Source organism: Lissotriton helveticus, chromosome 2_1, assembly GCF_964261635.1.
Source record: "Lissotriton helveticus chromosome 2_1, aLisHel1.1, whole genome shotgun sequence".
Classification (NCBI taxonomy): Eukaryota; Metazoa; Chordata; class Amphibia; order Caudata; family Salamandridae; genus Lissotriton; species Lissotriton helveticus.
In genome coordinates this window covers 960237553-960256754 of record NC_136059.1, presented here as the reverse complement: position 1 = coordinate 960256754, position 19202 = coordinate 960237553, and the positions used below count along the sequence as shown (strand labels likewise).

General features: G+C 46.9%; 1 protein-coding gene across 3 annotated transcripts in view; it reads right to left on the bottom strand.

Moving 5' to 3' along the window:
* Window positions 1–19202, bottom strand: part of TUT7 (terminal uridylyl transferase 7) — a 1540394-nt gene that overhangs the window by 401859 nt on the left and 1119333 nt on the right. For all 3 annotated transcript variants that reach the window (XM_078675707.1, XM_078675708.1, XM_078675706.1), the window contains exons 19-20: window positions 15344–15457; window positions 15161–15238 (exon numbers count right to left, since the gene is read on the bottom strand). In XM_078675707.1, the coding sequence (XP_078531833.1) occupies window positions 15161–15238; window positions 15344–15457 (192 nt within the window). The remainder of the gene's footprint in view (window positions 1–15160; window positions 15239–15343; window positions 15458–19202) is intronic.

Here is a 19202-nt window from a genome sequence, read left to right as displayed (position 1 = left end):
CCTGGTCCTCCACAGTGTTTGTCGTCTGGTCCTCACAGCTGCAGCAACAAGGTCACTGACCTCACTCCTGCATCTTCCGTCATTGGTGGTCATTTATTTTGCGTGCCTCCTGGTCTCTTCAGAGTGGCATAGACTCTGTCCCCTCAGCGTGCATGTTCTTCTCTTCAAGAATCCACCCTTGGATTCCCCCGGACTCTTTCACCTTTTTTGCCAGTGGCATCTTTCATGAAGCCCTCCATCGTAGTCTACGGTGGTTTCTGATGTCACTTTGCACCAGGCTTCTCTGGTGTAGGTACGCTGGGGTATCCAGGTGGGCGACTCTCCAACCTTCTGTCTTCCATAGTGTTTTTTCAGTACGCGGCTGTGTTTCCACTCTGCAAACAGCCTCAGTGGGGTTCCTGGGTATTTACCTTGGGTGGTTTTTTGTGTCCCTAGCTCTTCTGAGTCTCCTGATTAAAGTCCCGATTTTGGTTGCAGGTTTTTGTGCTTACTTACCTGTTTACAATTGAAGTATTGTGTTAGTGAGTGTGTATAATAAATAGACCTCTTTTTATAACTACAATGAGTGGTTCGTTTTCGTTTAACCTACACTATATGATTAGTTCTGGTAAAACAAGCTGCTTAACACTCCTTCTGGACTAAGCCTAAAGGCTGCTCTCCACATTTACAACATAGAGAGCTTTCTATGGTGTCTAAGACCACTAAAATCACCATAGGGTTGTCTGAATTAGTAAAAGGTGCTTCACTTAAATAAGTGTGCACCATATACTAAACCAACCTCCTATAATTAGGCTTTAAAGTTATTCCTTCGTTAAGCTACTCAGCCAAGGAGGCCAGTTTTTTAGAGATCTTTGCCCTAAATTCTCAAATCTGCTTCCCCTCTGAAGTTCGAACTGACATCTCTCTTGAGGTTTTCTGTAAGAAACTCAAGACCTGACTAACTGCTATGGGTGCCTCTATCCTCTTTGCTTCAGAGCTAGGAAGCCCTATGAGCAGCCATTCGCATTATAAAATCAATAATAATAATAAATGTTATGAGGTTGCGCTGGAGGAAAAATTTGGTTGAGGACATTAGTTTTAACATCAACTGTTAGGAGTTGCAAGTCGAAAACGTCAGCAACCTATCCAACTACTGAATGAATGGGCATGTTCTCTCGAGTTGGTGGCCCAGCAGAAAACACCATTTCCATCTCTGGTAGTGTCTAGGCGACTAGCGGAGGACAAGCCAGGAATTTCATAAGGGTTTTCGTTCTCCTCATCACATAGGGGTAGAAGCTCACAGGGACAAAGTTCAAGCCCATGCTATTGTGGATTCCCTGACTGTAGTCCTCTCCATCAATCAGCCATTGAGCTTCCCTTCTAAAGCTATGCTGAGGTTGGAGCTCTTTAGGAGGAGGTGGTGCCACCAATGGCCCGGGGTAGGCTATGGTGAAAGCTGAGTCAGTGGGCTTCTGTGGCAGCACTGGTCAGAACGTCGATGGCGGTTTAGTGTCGATGGCGGATTAGTGTAGCTGTCCACTGGCATAAAGGTTGGAGACGGCATTGGAGCCAGAAAACATGTCATTTGGCACCATGGTCATGGACATAGGGAGACCAAATTGAGACGGTGCCCCGGAAGGATTTGAGGCACACCTGAAAATGGAAAATATTGCTGCCCAGAAGGATTTGAGGCACTGGTGAAAATGGAAAGTATTGCAGACAAATACACTGCTGGTCAGTGTATGGCACCGAGAACTCTGGCAGTTGCAGGGCCAGAGCCGAAGGATCCAGCTGGAAGTCCCAGTGGAGTCAGGAAGAAAAATTGCCGACATCAGTGCAACGGGCTCCATGGTCAGGTCCGGCTGAGATGCAAGCCTGGATCAGGGTCAGTAAGCCCTATGTTGACAAACTGCGTCTCTGAGGATGAAGATTCCTTTGAAGAAAGAGGTTGTCTAGGACTCTTACCTCTAGTGTTTGTTCATGCTTTCGGAAGATTGGGAAGAAGGCAAACTCGACCGGGGTCTTAAACAACGACTACTGCCGTCATTGGGGCCCAGGTCGTGAAAGGCTTGGTCTCATGCTCCTTAACGGCATTCAGATTCATGCCGAGGCAGGAGTCAAAGGAACAGGAATTATGATTGGAGCCCAGGCACAGTAGAAAGATGGAATGCCGGGCAGTGATGGACAGCTGTCCCTTGCAGTACCTACAGCCAGAGTGCTTGGGCGGAGACATAGCACTCCACTTTGCAGGATTTTATATGAGGACAAACTCTCGACTCAGAGGAAAGTGAGCTCTGGATCTGTGTCAAAGGCATGGAAAATAGGGAATGGATGTCACATCCATTCCCTGGAGAAGTGTGGCTCAATGGTTAGAGCGGCAGACCCTGATGCAGAGGTCTAGCCCGGGACCAGGGTTCAATTCCCCGCCTCGGCGGGTCTTGGGCTCAAAAATTCCATGGACCTGATAATTCTCGCCTCGGTGCCTATTCGAATCATGGAGTCCCACTCTGCAACTCTGGGCAATAGCTTGCTTAATCTCCACAACGGCCCCCACAACGCTAAGGATGCCTGGCCTCCACCTTGGGGGTGCCCAGGTGTGGACACCTCACAGGGAAAGCCAGGATGGGTTCCACAGCGGTATTCGTACAAGCGCCTTGAGACCCTTGCGGGTGAGTAGTGCGCTATACAAGTATCAATTTACAATTTTTTTTATTTACATCGCAGAGGTGGGCACTATATGGCTTTCATTACATTGTATGACAACACTTCCAGAATCGAGACTTAGAGGGCATCCCCTACCAATGACATGAAAGCTTTGAAGTTTCCGGATCCAGTCTGACGTCTCACGTCTGGGATAATTCTACAGATGAGGAGTCTGCAGTTAAAAGTATCCATCTGAAAGGGAGATTACCTTTTTGGTTGTGTCAGATTACAGACTACAGGGCCTATGTTTACTCGTATGTATATTTAACACTACACGTAAGAATAACTCAATACTTTTTTGTAATTTGTAGAGTTATAACTAGGTGTATACTTACAAGCCTCCACTCCCAAGTGGAGCCGCTAATAACAGGATTTAAGAATGTCAAGTTAATACTAGTAACTATCAGACATAGGGGGGGAGTCCTCCGCCACCTTGGAGGAGACCTCCCTATGGGAATGTTTAGGAGAAATGTGTGTATTAAATAATGAATTTAAATATATTTATTTAATTTAAAAACTATAATTTTTTAGAATTTTTTAAGAATAAATAAAACGGGGGACCGGCAATACAACCAATCGGGCACTCTAAAGCAGTGCTTCCATTCAGCTAATGGCATCCCGAAAAATCCTCTCTGTTCAGATGGGCATCTGAGCCCCAGACAGCCTGCATCTTGTTGGGGCACCCAGTGGGGAAGGTTCCTGCCCTGGATCACGCCCGAGCTGCCAGTCGGACTTCTATATACGGAGAGGAGTGCTGAGGCCTAGATGTGCAGGGCTGACGTCGCAGCAAGTGGCGCTGGAGCCTGTCTTAAGGTAATGGGACTATTCGGTGCAGCATGGGGAGCAGCCTGTGGGGCAAACGCTGCCTGGAGCATAGACCTTGAGCCGCAGCCTGAATCTGGCCCTCGGTGTCCTTGGCTGTGAGGTGCGGGGGCCCGGCTTCCCCTGAATCGGTATCGGCCTAGTCCAGGGGGGTACAGCTGAGGCGTGGTGCTGAGCCTGCAAACAAGAAATGTATTCCTTTGGCATGAACGCTACATGGAGCCGGAGGACTGCAGATGACCAGCCTGGACCCAGAGGATCACCAGTGGCCTTGCTTACTACTTGGGTGGGTCGTCTCTGCAGATGTGGCTGTGGCACGGTCTGCGGGAAGCATCTTGGAGCCTCGCCAGCTCAGCGGCTCCTGACGGTTGGGGACAACTATTGGCGGGCCTCGCCTGCCCACCCTCCCCCAGTGGTGTGATACAGAGTAAGTGAAATCCCCTGGCTGAGATAGGGGGATCTGCACCAGCAGCATCGGGGAGACAGCGATCCCCTTCCCCCATATTCTCTCCCCCTCATGGAAGGACTGTTAATAAATTGAAGGCCGATTGAAGCACCGGCACTATTGGAACCCGGCGTGACGGTATCCTGGTGCTGCTCGAGGTAAGGAGAGCATGGAGGCGGGCCAGAGAGCACCAGTGGGTGAGACGTCGAGATCATCAGGGAGTAGAGAGGATTGACCCAGCGGAACTGGCATCACAGAACGAATGCGTCGGGGAGGACAGCAGAGGCAGCTTGAACTGGGCTTTGACTGGCACCTGGCTCTTACTTTTCCCCAGTTGGCACAGGTAGATTACCAGAGGGGGCCCTGCTGTCCGGGGGCCACCGGAATTCCTAACTCTTTAAGACAGAGGACGTGGAGCGAGCGCTATGTCCCTGCATACTCCTGATTGCCCTCATCTGGGGAGGGAACCCGCACTCCACTACCCGCTTAGGAGAGACTTGTTGCCTACTGCTGGGACACTGGGTTGCAAATTGATGCTTTACAGGGCTCACCCTAGGGAGGGAAATCTATGCGGGCTGCACCTACACGGGATTGCTGACAACCCCCTGAACCCTACCCTTAGTGTGAGCTGTACTCCCCTCCTCCTAGCGGGTGTTTGTGGAACTGAAGAGAAGAAATTGTATGGCTGGGTGACCGTATGACTGCGCGAGTGTTGATCATAGGGGTCACTAGTGCGTCCAGTATTCGGTCCCGCCCTTGGGAGAAAAAGCAGTTCTTTGAGAGGGATAATTTTAGTTACTTTGAACATGAGTTCTCACTGAAGCCTGATTGAGCGGTTGGAGTGTGTTATTAATGGGGAGACACAAGTTGGGTTATAGTGTGTTTACCCGGGGAGGGGGCAGGAGCTGTATTCCTTTTGCAAGGTATCGTTTAATGCAGTGACAGCAGTGCTCTCCCTTGGGGGAAATGTGGGAGGTTTAAGAGAGGGCTGGGTGGGAGTTAGCGAGATGTACGAATGAGCCTTCCCAATCAGTGACTCCATTCATCTTCTAACATGAAACCTGAGGGGCCTTTGTGCTTTCGTAAAACACTATAGAACACACATCTATTTGAGATCTAAAGCAAACCCATATTGCCATGTTGCAAGAGACACATCTGACAGAGGGAGAAGCCCAGAAATTACAAAAGAAGTGGAGGAGCAAGTTGCATTCATCAACATATTTCTCCTACGCCCGGGGGATCTCCATCTGGGTTGCACCCGACGGCCCATTCCAACACCTTAGTCACACAGTGAATATTGAGAGGAGATACGTTCTGTTACACGGCTGCTTAGATGGTCTCGAACTGTGCCTCCTCAAGGTCTAAGCTTCCAACATAGATGACAGGGAGTTTTGTTACACTCTCAGAAAACGAACTTCTGCACTATGTGGACATGCCCATTATCTGGGGACGAGACATCAATTATGTGATTGGTGGTGTATTTAACAGACACCCGCTTAGATTAGGTACTAAGCCCAACATGCTAGCCTGAACGAGACTAAGCAAGGGGCACAGTGCAAGGACATATGGCTGGAACGTCACCTGATGGTAGCAGCGTTCTCCTATTACTCCCACACGCATCAAACCCACAGCAGACTTGATAGTTTCCTCATAACCACTGATGCAGAGCTGAACATTAGGGGATTGAGTTACCAGGTGCAGTTCCTTTTGGGCCATTCCCCCCTCCTTATGGACTGTGACTTGGGTAGGCATAGACCATGTGTCCCTCTGTGGAGTCTCTGACCAGTATCGTTGGGAGACTCAAGTTCACAATAGATATACAATTGGCATATTTCGAGGACAACTGGAACTCCACGGAGACAAGAGGGGTTGAATGGTGGTCCGAGGAGAATGCCTCAGGAAGATATATGGCACCCGTAAAAAACTTGAAAGGGATCTGTCGGAGGGTGAAGCCCATTTGGCTCAGCTTCAACAACAGCGGTGGGAGGGGAGGAAGGGCCATAGATCTCTAGAACGCGCCCAGACAAGTCGCTGAGGTCTAGGACAGGTTGGACCATCATGTGCGACAGGACGACTGTCAGAGACTACACAAGGAAGGGGACCGATCGGGCTGTATGTTGGCCTGACTTCTGAAGCGGGAAAGACACCCTCGTGATCCTCTCTTTGACAAGGGCGAATGGGCAGGCGGTTATGGGCCAGACTGCAATCAATCTGACCCTGAGGAACCATTTGGTAAAGGTCTACACAGCACCCCTGGACGAAGGGCTGTGTCAAACAGCAACATTTTTTGACAGGACTGTCATCCCTCCCTGACAGCGGAGAATAGGGAAGACTTAGAGGGAGAAAACCAATTAGATGAACTAAGGGTGGCTCTCAGAGATATGGCTAGAGGGAAATGCCCGCGCCCGACGGCTTCCCAGAGGAATTTCTTCAGGTACACTGCGCTGACCTCCTCCCTAAACTACTGGACACACTCCAAGAGGCCAAATCAGTTGGTATTCTGCCTGACCACATGCAGAAGACACTCCTAATTATGCCACCAAAACCTGGTAGTGACACATGCGACCCGGGATCATATCGCCCATTATCTATGCTCAATGTAGATGTCAAGCTTCTGGCGAAGGTACTGGAGTGGTCTCCCAGCTGGTCTATGTTGATCAGTGTGAGTTTATGCGAGGCAGGGGAACCAATATGAATCTCCAGAGGCTCTCACATGTCCTGCACATCACTAGAGCTACAAGAGAAGAGGCTGCGCTGCTGGCTTTAGACACAGAAAAAGCATTTGATACTTTTCTTGGACATATTTATGGGAAATACTTCAGAGAATGGAATTTGGCCCACAGTATCTGTCCTGGATAAACTGGTTACAAGTGGCTCGGGTGCGAACCGATCAAGTGGTGTCAGAGGCCTTCAACATTGGGAGGGGAACGAGAGAGGGGTGTTCACTGTCCCCACTCCTCTTTGCCTTTGCCATGGAGCCTCTGGTGCTCTATCTGAGGGATAAACTTGGTGGGGACGCAACTCACATAGTGCCCATGTATGCAGACAACACCCTCCTTTACGTGACTGATCCTATCCAATCTGTCCCTCAATTACTACAACTCATTAAAGATTTCAGGAACGTATCAGGCCTCTGAGTTAACTGCCACAAGACAGTGTTGTTTCCCATGGTTGCACTGGCCTCACACCGGCAACAGACCTCCTGGAGGTGAGTCTCCCATGGGAAACAAAACACTTCACATATCTTGGGATTCAATTAACCTGTGACAAGCATCAGCAATATGACCTGAATATAAGCTGCATTATGTGAGATCTTACTCAGTCCATGACTTTTCTTGAAGACCCTGCCGTTGTCGGTCATGGGATGGGTAGCACTTAGCAAAACGGTATACCTACCGAAACGCCTATATGTCATGCAGAATTCCTTTTGTACCTTGCCAACTGTACTCTTTCGAAAACTAAATTGACTATTGGTGTCATTGACCTGGGCAGACAAACACAGCAGGGTCAATCAATGGTTCTGAAACTGGACCTAGAAGTTGGAGGTTTTGGCCTACCAAATATCCAGCTATACTACAGAGCAGGGCTACTTCAGTATGTGGGATTATGGTGTGAGGAAGAAACTAACTAGGAGAAGTTGCTGGCGGGACTGATATCTTCGACCGACCTCCCAAAGCTAATAATGGGAGGGCGCAAACTGCGACTTGTACCCTTCCCATAGTATCCCAGGTTGCACAGACCTGGGAAAGGGAAGTAACATACATATTGAACCGTGTGCCATATGCAAGACTGCTCCCACTTTGGTGGCTCATGCCCTTCTTGCGTTTGAAGGACTCCCTGGATGTAAAGCCATGGATAGAGGGACACTGTCACAGTGCAGGGGATCTTCATTTGAACAGCTCCTTTATAACAATCGCAGAAGCGGGCGAGCTGTTCGTTGTTGGCCCATGGCAGTATTTGCTGTATGCCGGCATATCACGCACTGCCCCTGATCTATGGACTTGCTTCACTGATGAGCCGGAGGAATCCCACGTGCTGTAGGTTATAATGGATCCGGATTCACATATCGGCCTTATTACCGGAATCTACACGGTCCTTATGGGAGAAAAGCAGTTTGATATTACTCTGTCCTGCAATCAATGGGACGGAGACCTGGATATCCTACTCACAGAGGGGAGTTGAAACAAACCAGGACACAGGTGCGGGAGACCGCCAGCAATGCTCGATTCAAATGAATCAAATTCTACTACCTCCACAGGGCTTATCTGACCCCACAGAGGCATAGTAGGATCTACCCAGCACGAACAGCTGACTGTCAGTGGTGTGGCGTGCCACCTGCCAGTTTTGTCCACGTCACATGGAGCTGCAGGGTACTACACAAGTACTGGACACAAATCACCTGCTCGATGATGCAGATAATGGGGATCCGTGTGGCCCAGTCAATAAGACACTGCCTCCTGGGACTTCAACCACTTCTTAGGAAAAGTGGAAAATGAGTCACAGGTTTGCTCTGCTTGGCCTGGTGCTCGCCAGGCGTCATATAACCATTCACTGGGTGCGGGCAGCAGTCCCCCAACCCATGACAGGTGGCGGATGGATGTACTAGAATGGGCAGTAGTAGAGCAGGTACGCCTCCGGAGTGTCCGCATGGGTAGAAATGCGGAGAGTGACATGTGGAAGTGGAATGAGATGGTGGACTGGGTAGGAGATGACCAGGAGGAAGAGACGGAGCCCTCATCCGAGGAATCACCTGAGCGTGTACAGACTCCCTCACCTCGCACAGATGACGATTAGGCTGATTAGTTCATTAGGTGTGGTAAGTCCCTAGGTGTTAAATGTGATGGTGGCAGATAGCGTGGTGTGATTTGTCTGAGTGTGTGTGCCGTTGATGGATCCCCACCATGTTACCCAGCTTGTGAGTCCCAGGGGTTCTTCTCCCTCTTTCTTTTTTGTCCACCCCTGAATTGTACAGTAATTTTCTAAATGGAACCTATGTAGTAAGGATGCTCCTCTCCCATAGCTACTGTAAATGATACTGCAAAATGTCCTCTTTTTACATGCTTAAAGATGTTAATGGAAAATAATATATATATATATATATATATATATATATATATATATATATATATATATATATATATGAGGTATGTAAAGTTCCAAAGAGTCCTCGAGCGCAGCAATTAACCCACACAAGCGAACAGGAACCAGCGAGACCCAGAGCGCGGTGCAAAGTTATTTTATTTGAATTTTAGACCCAGCACCAGTCCGCCATGACGCGTTTCGGCTAGAGATAGCCTTGATCACATGACAACGTCACGAGGGCTAGTCACCCATTTAAAGTGCAAGTATGCCATCACATGTTATGGAAATGGAAGAATTACTATGTCCCATAGTGTTTCTTCCACACAAATGAAATTACAGCCTGAATGCTGCAAATTTGCACAATATAACACATAATAAACCAATTTGATTTTGTACACTGTCTGTAAAATACATACTAAAACCCAAAATTAATAAACCACATTACAAGTCAAACTTTGTGTGCATACATTTAAACTTTGTGTGCATACATTTAAACGACAATAGTTTATCAATATTGACTAAAACCTCTAAAATAGCATATAAAAGTTAAAAGCTATAAATATTGTCACTTAAACCATGTCCTAATGATGCATATGACTTATGGGTTTATATGGGATTAACCCCACTATCATTTACGTCAATGTATGGGGTAAACAGTACAGTTGATTTAAGTGCAAAATTACATATCTAGTGCAAAATTTATCCAGATGGCATAAAGTGCTACAGTGTAAAGTGCAAAAAATTAATAAATCAGTGGATTAAAATGTTACATTGAAATTCAGAAGGCGTCCAGGGTACAAGTTAAAAAATTATTGTTCCAATTATGGTTACAGTTTAGCAGTAGAAATCATGATGCAATTCTCAAAGGACAGACAATACTATAGATAGGTGTGGCAGTCCTCCGCCTGTGTTCAGGCCCTGTGGTACTTTAGTATCCAAGAGAATGATGTAACGCGTCTCTAATTTACGCAACAGGGACTCTCTATCACCTCCCCTCCTCTGGGGAGGAACACAATCTATCACATAGTATGTCAAAAGGGAGGCATCTTTCCCATGACATTTATCAAAATGCCTAGCCACTGGGTATGAGGGGTCAACGTTACTTATGCCTCGCAGGTGCTGTAGAATGCGCTTATGGACCTGTGGTCTCGTACTGCCCACATATCTTAGCCCACAGGGGCACTCTAAAACATAAACTGCAAATTCAGTTTTGCAGTTCAGCTTGTGTTTGATCTTGATAGGGAGTGGCGAAAGTGGCGTTTTTACTTCTGTTTTACTGACGCCATTTTTGCAAGCTTTGCAACTAGAGCATTTCAAAAAACCTTTGCTCTCATTTAGCCAAGTTCCGGTTACCACCTCAGGGCTGCTGGATACCAAGCTATCTTTCATAGACCTAGCTTTACGATAGGTAATGCTAGGGTATTTGGGAATAACTGGACCCAGAACAGGATCCTCGGACAATAATGACCAATTGTCCTTGATTATTTTGTGGATACTGTTATGTTGATTACTGTAACCAATAATCAACCTAGTAACCTCCTGTGCACCCTTGACCCGTGGTTTCAAGTTTGTCACTCCTGAGCCCAGGAGTGTCGTTCTGTCCATTCTATTTGCCTTGAGAATTGCCACATCTATAGCTTCAGACTTGTAACCTCTTTGAAGGAAACGGGTTTTGCATTGGAATTGTGCCAGCCGGCATTCTTCCTCACTGCTGCAGATCCTCCTGACACGAAGCATCTCTCCATAGGGGATGCTTCGTATCAGGTGTGCCGGATGGTGACTTCCGGCATGCAACAGTGTGTTGCCCGCTGTGGGCTTACGGTACAACTTAGTGTGGAGACTGCCTGCCAGGACATAAATCTCCACATCAAGGAACACTATGGAGGTAGGGCTGATACTACTGGTGAATTGAATGTTGAGATTGTTATCATTCAGTTTGTCAATAAAATCTCTTACTTCCATTTCAGTGCCCTCCCATATAAAAAACAAATCATCAATATATCTTGACCAGAATTTTACTTTAGAGTTCATAGTGGCAAGATGTTCTCGCATGAGGACCTGCTCCTCCCAGTACCCCATGTGTAAACAGGCATAACTGGGAGAGAAGCAGGCCCCCATTGCCACTCCCCTGGTCTGAAGGAATAACTGTTTGGCAAACATAAAAACATTATTCTCTAAGCAGATTGCAACCATGTCTACTAACATTTTCGAATGTTCCTGGAAGCAATTTGGTCTTTTTCCAAGGAAATGTTGCACTGCCCTAAGACCATCTTGATGGAATATACTGGTATATAAAGAGGTGACATCCATGGATACCAGTATATAGTTGGAATTCCATCTGAAGTCCACTAGTTTTCTCAATAAATCACCGGTGTCCAAAATATATATATCCACACAAAGTTTGCCCTGAAGCAAGGATGCAACTTCCCAGCTGGTTGCTTTTCAAAAGCCTTTATTTTCGAAAACCGGCATTTTCAGCTCCAAACATTTAGAAATCCTGACGCTCTTTCATCAGAGGATGACACTGCCAAACTGAAATGCAAGGTAGGCGCCATTGACTGCATGCATATTATATACAGCCCACGTGGGCTTCTCATGTGAGTCACAACTGCAGCATGCTGGTACCTGTAGTTTTCACTCCAAGCAAAATCTTCCCCATGTGGGTTCAGTTAAGTAGCAATGTCCTTTCTTTTAAACGAATAAAATACCACAGTGGGTTTCGGAATGAAATCCCCAGTTTTCTTTTTCCATAACACAGCTGTGCCTAAAGGTCATGAATGTTCAAACCTCTCGGGCCCCATTATGACTCCATGGTGAGGCATCCTTCTCGGCCAGGCTGCCGAGTTTAAATCCACACAAAGTTTGCCCTGAAGCAAGGATGCAACTTCCCAGCTGGTTGCTTTTCAAAAGCCTTTATTTTCGAAAACCGGCATTTTCAGCTCCAAACATTTACAAATCCTGATGCGTTTCAGAGCCCCCAGGCTCTTTCATCAGAGGATGACACTGCCAAACTGAAATGCAAGGTAGGCGCCATTGACTGCATGCATATTATATACAGCCCACGTGGGCTTCTCATGTGAGTCACAATTGCAGCATGCTGGTACCTGTAGTTTTCACTCCAAGCAAAATCTTCCCCATGTGGGTTCAGTTAAGTAGCAATGTCCTTTCTTTTAAACGAATAAAATACCACAGTGGGTTTCGGAATGAAATCCCCAGTTTTCTTTTTCCATAACACAGCTGTGCCTAAAGGTCATGAATGTTCAAACCTCTCGGGCCCCATTATGACTCCATGGTGAGGCATCCTTCTCGGCCAGGCTGCCGAGTTTAAATCCACACAAAGTTTGCCCTGAAGCAAGGATGCAACTTCCCAGCTGGTTGCTTTTCAAAAGCCTTTATTTTCGAAAACCGGCATTTTCAGCTCCAAACATTTACAAATCCTGATGCGTTTCAGAGCCCCCAGGCTCTTTCATCAGAGGATGACACTGCCAAACTGAAATGCAAGGTAGGCGCCATTGACTGCATGCATATTATATACAGCCCACGTGGGCTTCTCATGTGAGTCACAATTGCAGCATGCTGGTACCTGTACTAGAATGGGCAGTAGTAGAGCAGGTACGCCTCCGGAGTGTCCGCATGGGTAGAAATGCGGAGAGGGACATGTGGAAGTGGAATGAGATGGTGGACTGGGTAGGAGATGACCAGGAGGAAGAGACGGAGCCCTCATCTGATGAATCACCTGAGCGTGTACACTCCCCGACCTCGCACAGATGACGATTAGGCTGATTAGTTCATTAGGTGTGGTAAGTCCCTAGGTGTTAAATGTGATGGTGGCAGATAGCGTGGTGTGATTTGTCTGAGTGTGTGTGCCGTTGATGGATCCCCACCATGTTACCCAGCTTGTGAGTCCCGGGGGTTCTTCTCCCTCTTTCTTTTTTGTCCACCCCTGAATTGTACAGTAATTTTCTAAATGGAACCTCTGTACTAAGGATGCTCCTCTCCCATAGCTACTGTAAATGATACTGCAAAATGTCCTCTTTTTACATGCTTAAAGATGTTAATGGAAAATGTATATGTATATATATATATATATATATATATATATATATATATATATATATATATATATATATATAATGATCTCCAAGTGATATATATATATGGAATGATCTCCAAGTGACAGCTAACCAAAAAAGAACGGTGGCTGATTTCCCATTTGGGTAGTGAGCCCTGTGTCTCCCTGGTAAGAGCCTTTTGGCTTTCGGATAGCAAGTTATAATAGAAGAGCCTATCCACCAGGCTATGGACTGCTTTTGAGCAAGTTTCACAGTTCTGAAGAGCTATTTCACTTCATGTATGACTGCCTTTAGTTTTTAGCAATAGCACAGGCCCCTCTTCATGACCATTGGATGTAATGCACTTTCTTCTAGGGAGAAAGAAGGTGAAAAGGAATTTGTCTGATTGATGTGAAAATAAGACATTGCTTTTGGAAAGAAGAAACAACAGGTTTTTAGCGAGGTCATATTACAATGAAAGACTGTAAAGTTTCCTGGTACAAAAAGCTCACTCTTGTGCATTATGTACACGCTCAAAAGTAGGACGCCATTAGCTTTGAAAAGAAAGCAGTGCTTCGAATTATGACTCAGTAAGCAGAATGAATTAACAGTGGGCTGTGCATGATGGGATAGGGAGCTTCAGGGTCATTTTCCACTGCTGTGCACTCTAAATATAGGCAAACCGTTTCAAGTTTTTTTTTTAAAACCACATTGCGAACTTTGTGTTAAACTGATTTACGTTCAGAAAAAAATTATATAAAATCAAACAAAAATATATACACAGCACAGATAAAACCTGTGTTTGACAAATAATTGTTTTGGCTAAAATGTTGTCAAATGTAAGTAATTATGTTTGCTTTGGGCAACTGGATTATGTTTAAAAAAGACAAACTGTATAAGCTGTTGGTCTCCACTACGACTACAGTGCAGCCCCAATACAGATGTACATGGGAACAGACCCTGGGAAGGGAGGTGGCAGAGGGAGAATGGAAACACCTGTGGTCCGACATCACCAAACATAACCACTCAATTGATCAGAGGGAGGCGCACTACAAAATATTATTGGACTGGTACCGATTCCCCTCCAAACTCAAAAAGATCTTTCCCCTGACCACCAATCTCTGCTGGAGAGGATGTGGCCCAAATGAAAGACATGCGGGGATATCCCGTGCTGAGTTATATAAACGCAATCCTCCTAGGTCTGAGGGATACATCACTAGAGCACCAAACTAAGGCAGACAAGGCAATTATGTGGGCATGTCTGGGGGCAGCCAAGAAGGCTCTAGCAGCTAATTGGAAGAAGAAAGCTCCAATGCTGGAGCAATGGCACTCACGCTTATGGAAAATACTCACAATGGAGTGTATATCTGACATTTTCAGAGATGAATATAAGAATTTTGAATATAAGTGGAGCCCTCTGGTGTCTTATTTTACAAAGGGGCTCCCGCTGGCAGTATGTCCACCTGTATTAAGAGGTCTACACTTGTTTCAGGTTTAAGACCCATAACAGGGAAAGCACAGATGACCCTCAGCAATAGAGGGAACAGCAAAACTCTGGAAGTGCACAAGAGTATTGCCCTCCACAAACTGGAGTAAAGCAGCAGGCAGGGAACAGGCGGGTAGTGCTTCTCAACCACGGGGGGAAGCGGGTGGTGTTTTTTTGTTTTCGGTTAGTTGAAAATTTGGATGTGTCAATCAGACAACGACTTGTTCTGAGCTTTGAAAAGATTATCATTCTCGCAATGTGGGAAACTGTGATTTAGTAGAGGGAGGCAGGTGGGAATGTTGATATGGCAACATGTCGCGAAAATTTGGAAATGATTTAAGAAATTCTGCCAATAAACAGGAGTTTGATTTAAAAAAAAAAAGCCAAAATGTGGGATCCCAGAATGTTGCTTGCTTGCTGAAACTATATTTGATTTAAAAACACGTTTATTTTAAACAATGTTTTCTCTCATGCAAGGGGAGGTTTCATCTTGTTTATGAGTACAAGCAATATTTTCCCTTTAAGGTATAAGCTACAATATCTTGAATCTCATTTACTATTATCACAGAGCAACAAAACTCAGACACTTACCAGTTCAACCAATTTGTCAAAAAAATACACATTCCATCCTTCCACCATAATTTCTGGCTTTCTTGATCCAGAGTAAATCTAAAAAAGAAAGCTTGATCGTTAAAAAGTACGTACTTTGCTAAAAGAGCAGATCCAATCTTTCGTCATCTTAAAAGGCACAGAAGGCTTTGTTAATAAACTTACTTCTTGAAGAACAGGGATAACTGGTGGATTCCTCTGTTGCAGAAAGTAAAGCACCATGAGTGTGTAGGCATATGAAGACAGGCTCCCTCTTGATGCATCACCGATGTCACACATCTATGCCCAAAAACATTTCAGATTAAAAACATTACCTCTCAATAGCCAAATTGTTCAAAACGTTGTCAGCACACTGCAAACTGTTATGCAACAATAGATTATCGAGCATTATTAAGGGTACGTGATACCTCACTCTTTTAATCTCTAACAACATAGAGGTGTTATTCGCGATCATTTCTACAGCTCCAAATATTACAGACAACCCACGTCCATAGTTACTTCATTTATCAGGACTCATGGTGAGAAAAACTTAAGTTACCTTAAAGGTGACTCTTGCTTGGGGAAAACTGGAGTGCACTGCGACGGTGGGCCAAGAAGGGCCTTATAATAATAGGCAACTTGTACAGCACAGGTAATTACAGACTTTCAGGAAATACATATAGAACATGGCACCCTGGGGAACCATTTTCTGATACATGGGACTCTGTTGGCGACAATAGGCAGATGGTAGAATATGGGCAGACAGGATCCATCTGAACATGACATCATCAAAAGGTGATTTGGCTGAGCTGTGGGAGAAATGGGCCAAGGATTTGGGAGTACAGATTTCTGACCATGACAATACACTCAAACGCTCTGCCAAAGTTTCCAGAAATTATTTCAATATTATCTACACCAAGTATATATCATCCCTAAAAGGATCAATCACATCTTTCCTGCTGCACATGCTGGATGTTCCAGTAGCGGTGACGAGGGATCTGACTTTTTTCATATGGTCTGGAGCAGCCCCTCTCTGAGAAATGAATGGCACCCGGTCTTACAATAAGTCTCTTGTTCTACCGAGCGTGATGTGTCCTGCACCCTGTGGGAATGCTTATTGGGTTTCTTCCCGAGGACTAGGGCTAACAATGTGAGCAGTAGATTTATAGACTTGGAGCTTATGTTGGCTAGATATCAGATACCTAGGAGCTGGAAAAACCCCGGGGGCCAGACTTATGGAGATGGGTGAATGAACTCAGTAAATGGGCCAAATGTGAAGGGAAGATATTTAATTATTTTTTTTTTTTTTTAAAAAGGCAATAGGGTCTTGCCTGTCTCGGGATCACAATCACACTGGGAAGGTGGCAATTACACAAGAAGTAGATGGATGAGCTCTGATGTAGTTATGTGGCCACCATGACTGAAATGTTCTCATGATTCGTTGATGTAATCTCTCACTCTCCGGCCACAAGTAACAAGATAAACGCACAAAGAAAGCTTCCTAAATAAGGATACATTATTAAGCACTCACTTGTGAACGGTCTCTCCATGCTAAGGGTTATGTTATCATTGCATTGAATTTGGAAATTGTTTAGCTTTCGCAGCAATAGCAAATTTGTATCCTTATATCCATCTGCATGTTAAAAATGTAATTTTGACAAATGTAATATTCTCACTTTATGCAGTGTGGCAATATCTATGCAATGGCTAAATCGTCAATGTATGATGTAAGTTACTCTGCATCATTTTAGATAAAACAATAAAAATGTGGTGGCCGGACGAGCCAACTCGGCGGAAGCTTTCTAGAGCGGTCCGGCCCACCATGGCTAACATCCGTAAATATCCTCCCTAATTCCCCGCATCTGTAGATCAGGTTGCTCTTGAATGCAGCTAGAGAACATGCGGCAAGAAGATATGCGTCATTGACGGAACTGCGACCACTGATAAACGCACCCCAACGGCCGGGGACGATAACTAAATGGGCCTACCTGGAGGGGCACCGGCATCTCCTTGACGAGAGGGCCTGGGCTGGGAGGAGCCACATCTGGTGCTCAACTAAGGATCCATTGTTGGATGAACAATAGCTGAAGGATGGCAGCCTCGGAAGGCTGTGAGGTGTGTGGGGGGGGGGGGGAGGGTGAGGTGCCGCTTGAGTCTTGTGGAGGGAAAGGGTGGCCCAGAGACACACTGTAGAACCTGACGCGGCCGCAGTGGCGTAACGAAACTTGAGGGGGCCCCCCTGCAAACTACATGGAGGGGGCCCCCCTCCCATCCTCCGTGCCAGTCTAGAGCTCTCAGGCCAGCTACCCCCCATACTGCAGGGGATGCGGGGGCTATTGTTACACCACTGTCACCAATCCAGCCGTTATAAGTAACACTGGATGGTGGAGTCAAAGGTTGGGCTTAGTCTGCCAGCAGTTCAGGGTCCCTGCCATCAGTACGCCGGGGCAGTTTGCCCAATTTTAGTTGGGTTTCCTGATGCAGACTCAGTTTTGACAAAAGTGCCTCTCCCTCTTCTCATCTCTCTCTCCACTCTCTCACTCTCACTCTCTCTCTCCACTCTCTCTCTCTCCACTCTCTCTCTCCACCTCTCTCTCTCCACTCTCTCTCCTCTCTCACTCTCTCTCACTCTCTCTCCACCTCTCTCTCTCTCTCCACTCTCTCTCTCACTCTCTCTCACTCTCTCCACTCTCTCTCACTCTCTCACTCTCTCCACTCTCTCTCCACTCTCTCTCTCTCTCTCTCTCTCTCCACTCCTCTCCACTCTCTCTCTCTCTCCACTCTCTCTCGCTTCACTCTCTCTCTCTCACTCTGCTCACTCTCTCTCTCTCTCTCCTCTCTCTCTTCTCCACTCTCTCTCTCTCTCCTCACTCTCTCTCTCCCACTCTCTCTCTCTCTCTCTCTCTCTCTCTCTCTCTCTCTCCACTCTCTCTCTCCACTCTCTCCTCCACTCTCTCTCCACTCTCTCTCCACTCTCTCTCACTCTCTCTCACTCTCTCTCTCTCTCTCTCACTCTCTCTCTCTCTCACTCTCTCTCTCCACTCTCTCTCCACTCTCTCTCTCTCCACTCTCTCTCTCTCCACTCTCTCTCTCTCCACTCTCTCTCTCCACTCTCTCTCTCCACTCTCTCTCCACTCTCTCTCCACTCTCTCTCCACTCTCTCTCACTCTCTCTTCACTCTCTCTTCTCACTCTCTCTCCACTCTCTCTCCACTCTCTCTCTCTACTCTCTGCTCACTCTCTTCTCTCTCTCTCCACTCTCTCTCTCTCCACTCTCTCTCTCTCCACTCTCTCTCTCTCCACTCTCTCTCTCCACTCTCTCTCTCTCCACTCTCTCCTCTCCACTCTCTCTCACTCTCTCTCCACTCTCTCTCCACTCTCTCTCCTCCACTCTCTCTCTCTCACTCTCTCTCTCCACTCTCTCCTCACTCTCTCTCCCACTCTCTCCTCCACTCTCCTCACTCTCTCCTCACTCTCTCTCCTCCCGCCACTCTCCTCTCGCCACTCTCCCTCCGCCACTCTCCCTCCGCCACTCTCCCTCCCGCCACTCTCCCTCCCGCCACTCTCCCTCCCGCCACTCTCCCTCCCGCCACTCTCCCTCCCGCCACTCTCCCTCCCGCCACTCTCCCTCCGCCACTCTCCCTCCCGCCACTCTCTCCTCCCGCCACTCTCTCTCCCGCCACTCTCTCTCCCGCCACTCTCTCCCGCCACTCTCTCTCCGCTCTCCCTCCCACTCTCTCTCCCGCCACTCTCTCTCCCGCCACTCTCCCTCCCGCCACTCTCCCTCCCGCCACTCTCTCTCCCGCCACTCTCTCTCCCGCCACTCTCTCTCCCTCCACTCTCTCTCCCGCCACTCTCTCTCCGGCCACTCTCTCTCCCTCCACTCTCCCTCCCGCCACTCTCCCTCCCGCCACTGTCTCTCTCTTCACTCTCTCTCTCTCCACTGTCTCTCTCTCCACTCTCTTGCTCACTCTCTCCACTCTCTCTTGCACTACTCTCTCCCACTGTCTCTCTCTCCACTCTCTCCCACTGTCTCTCTCTCCACT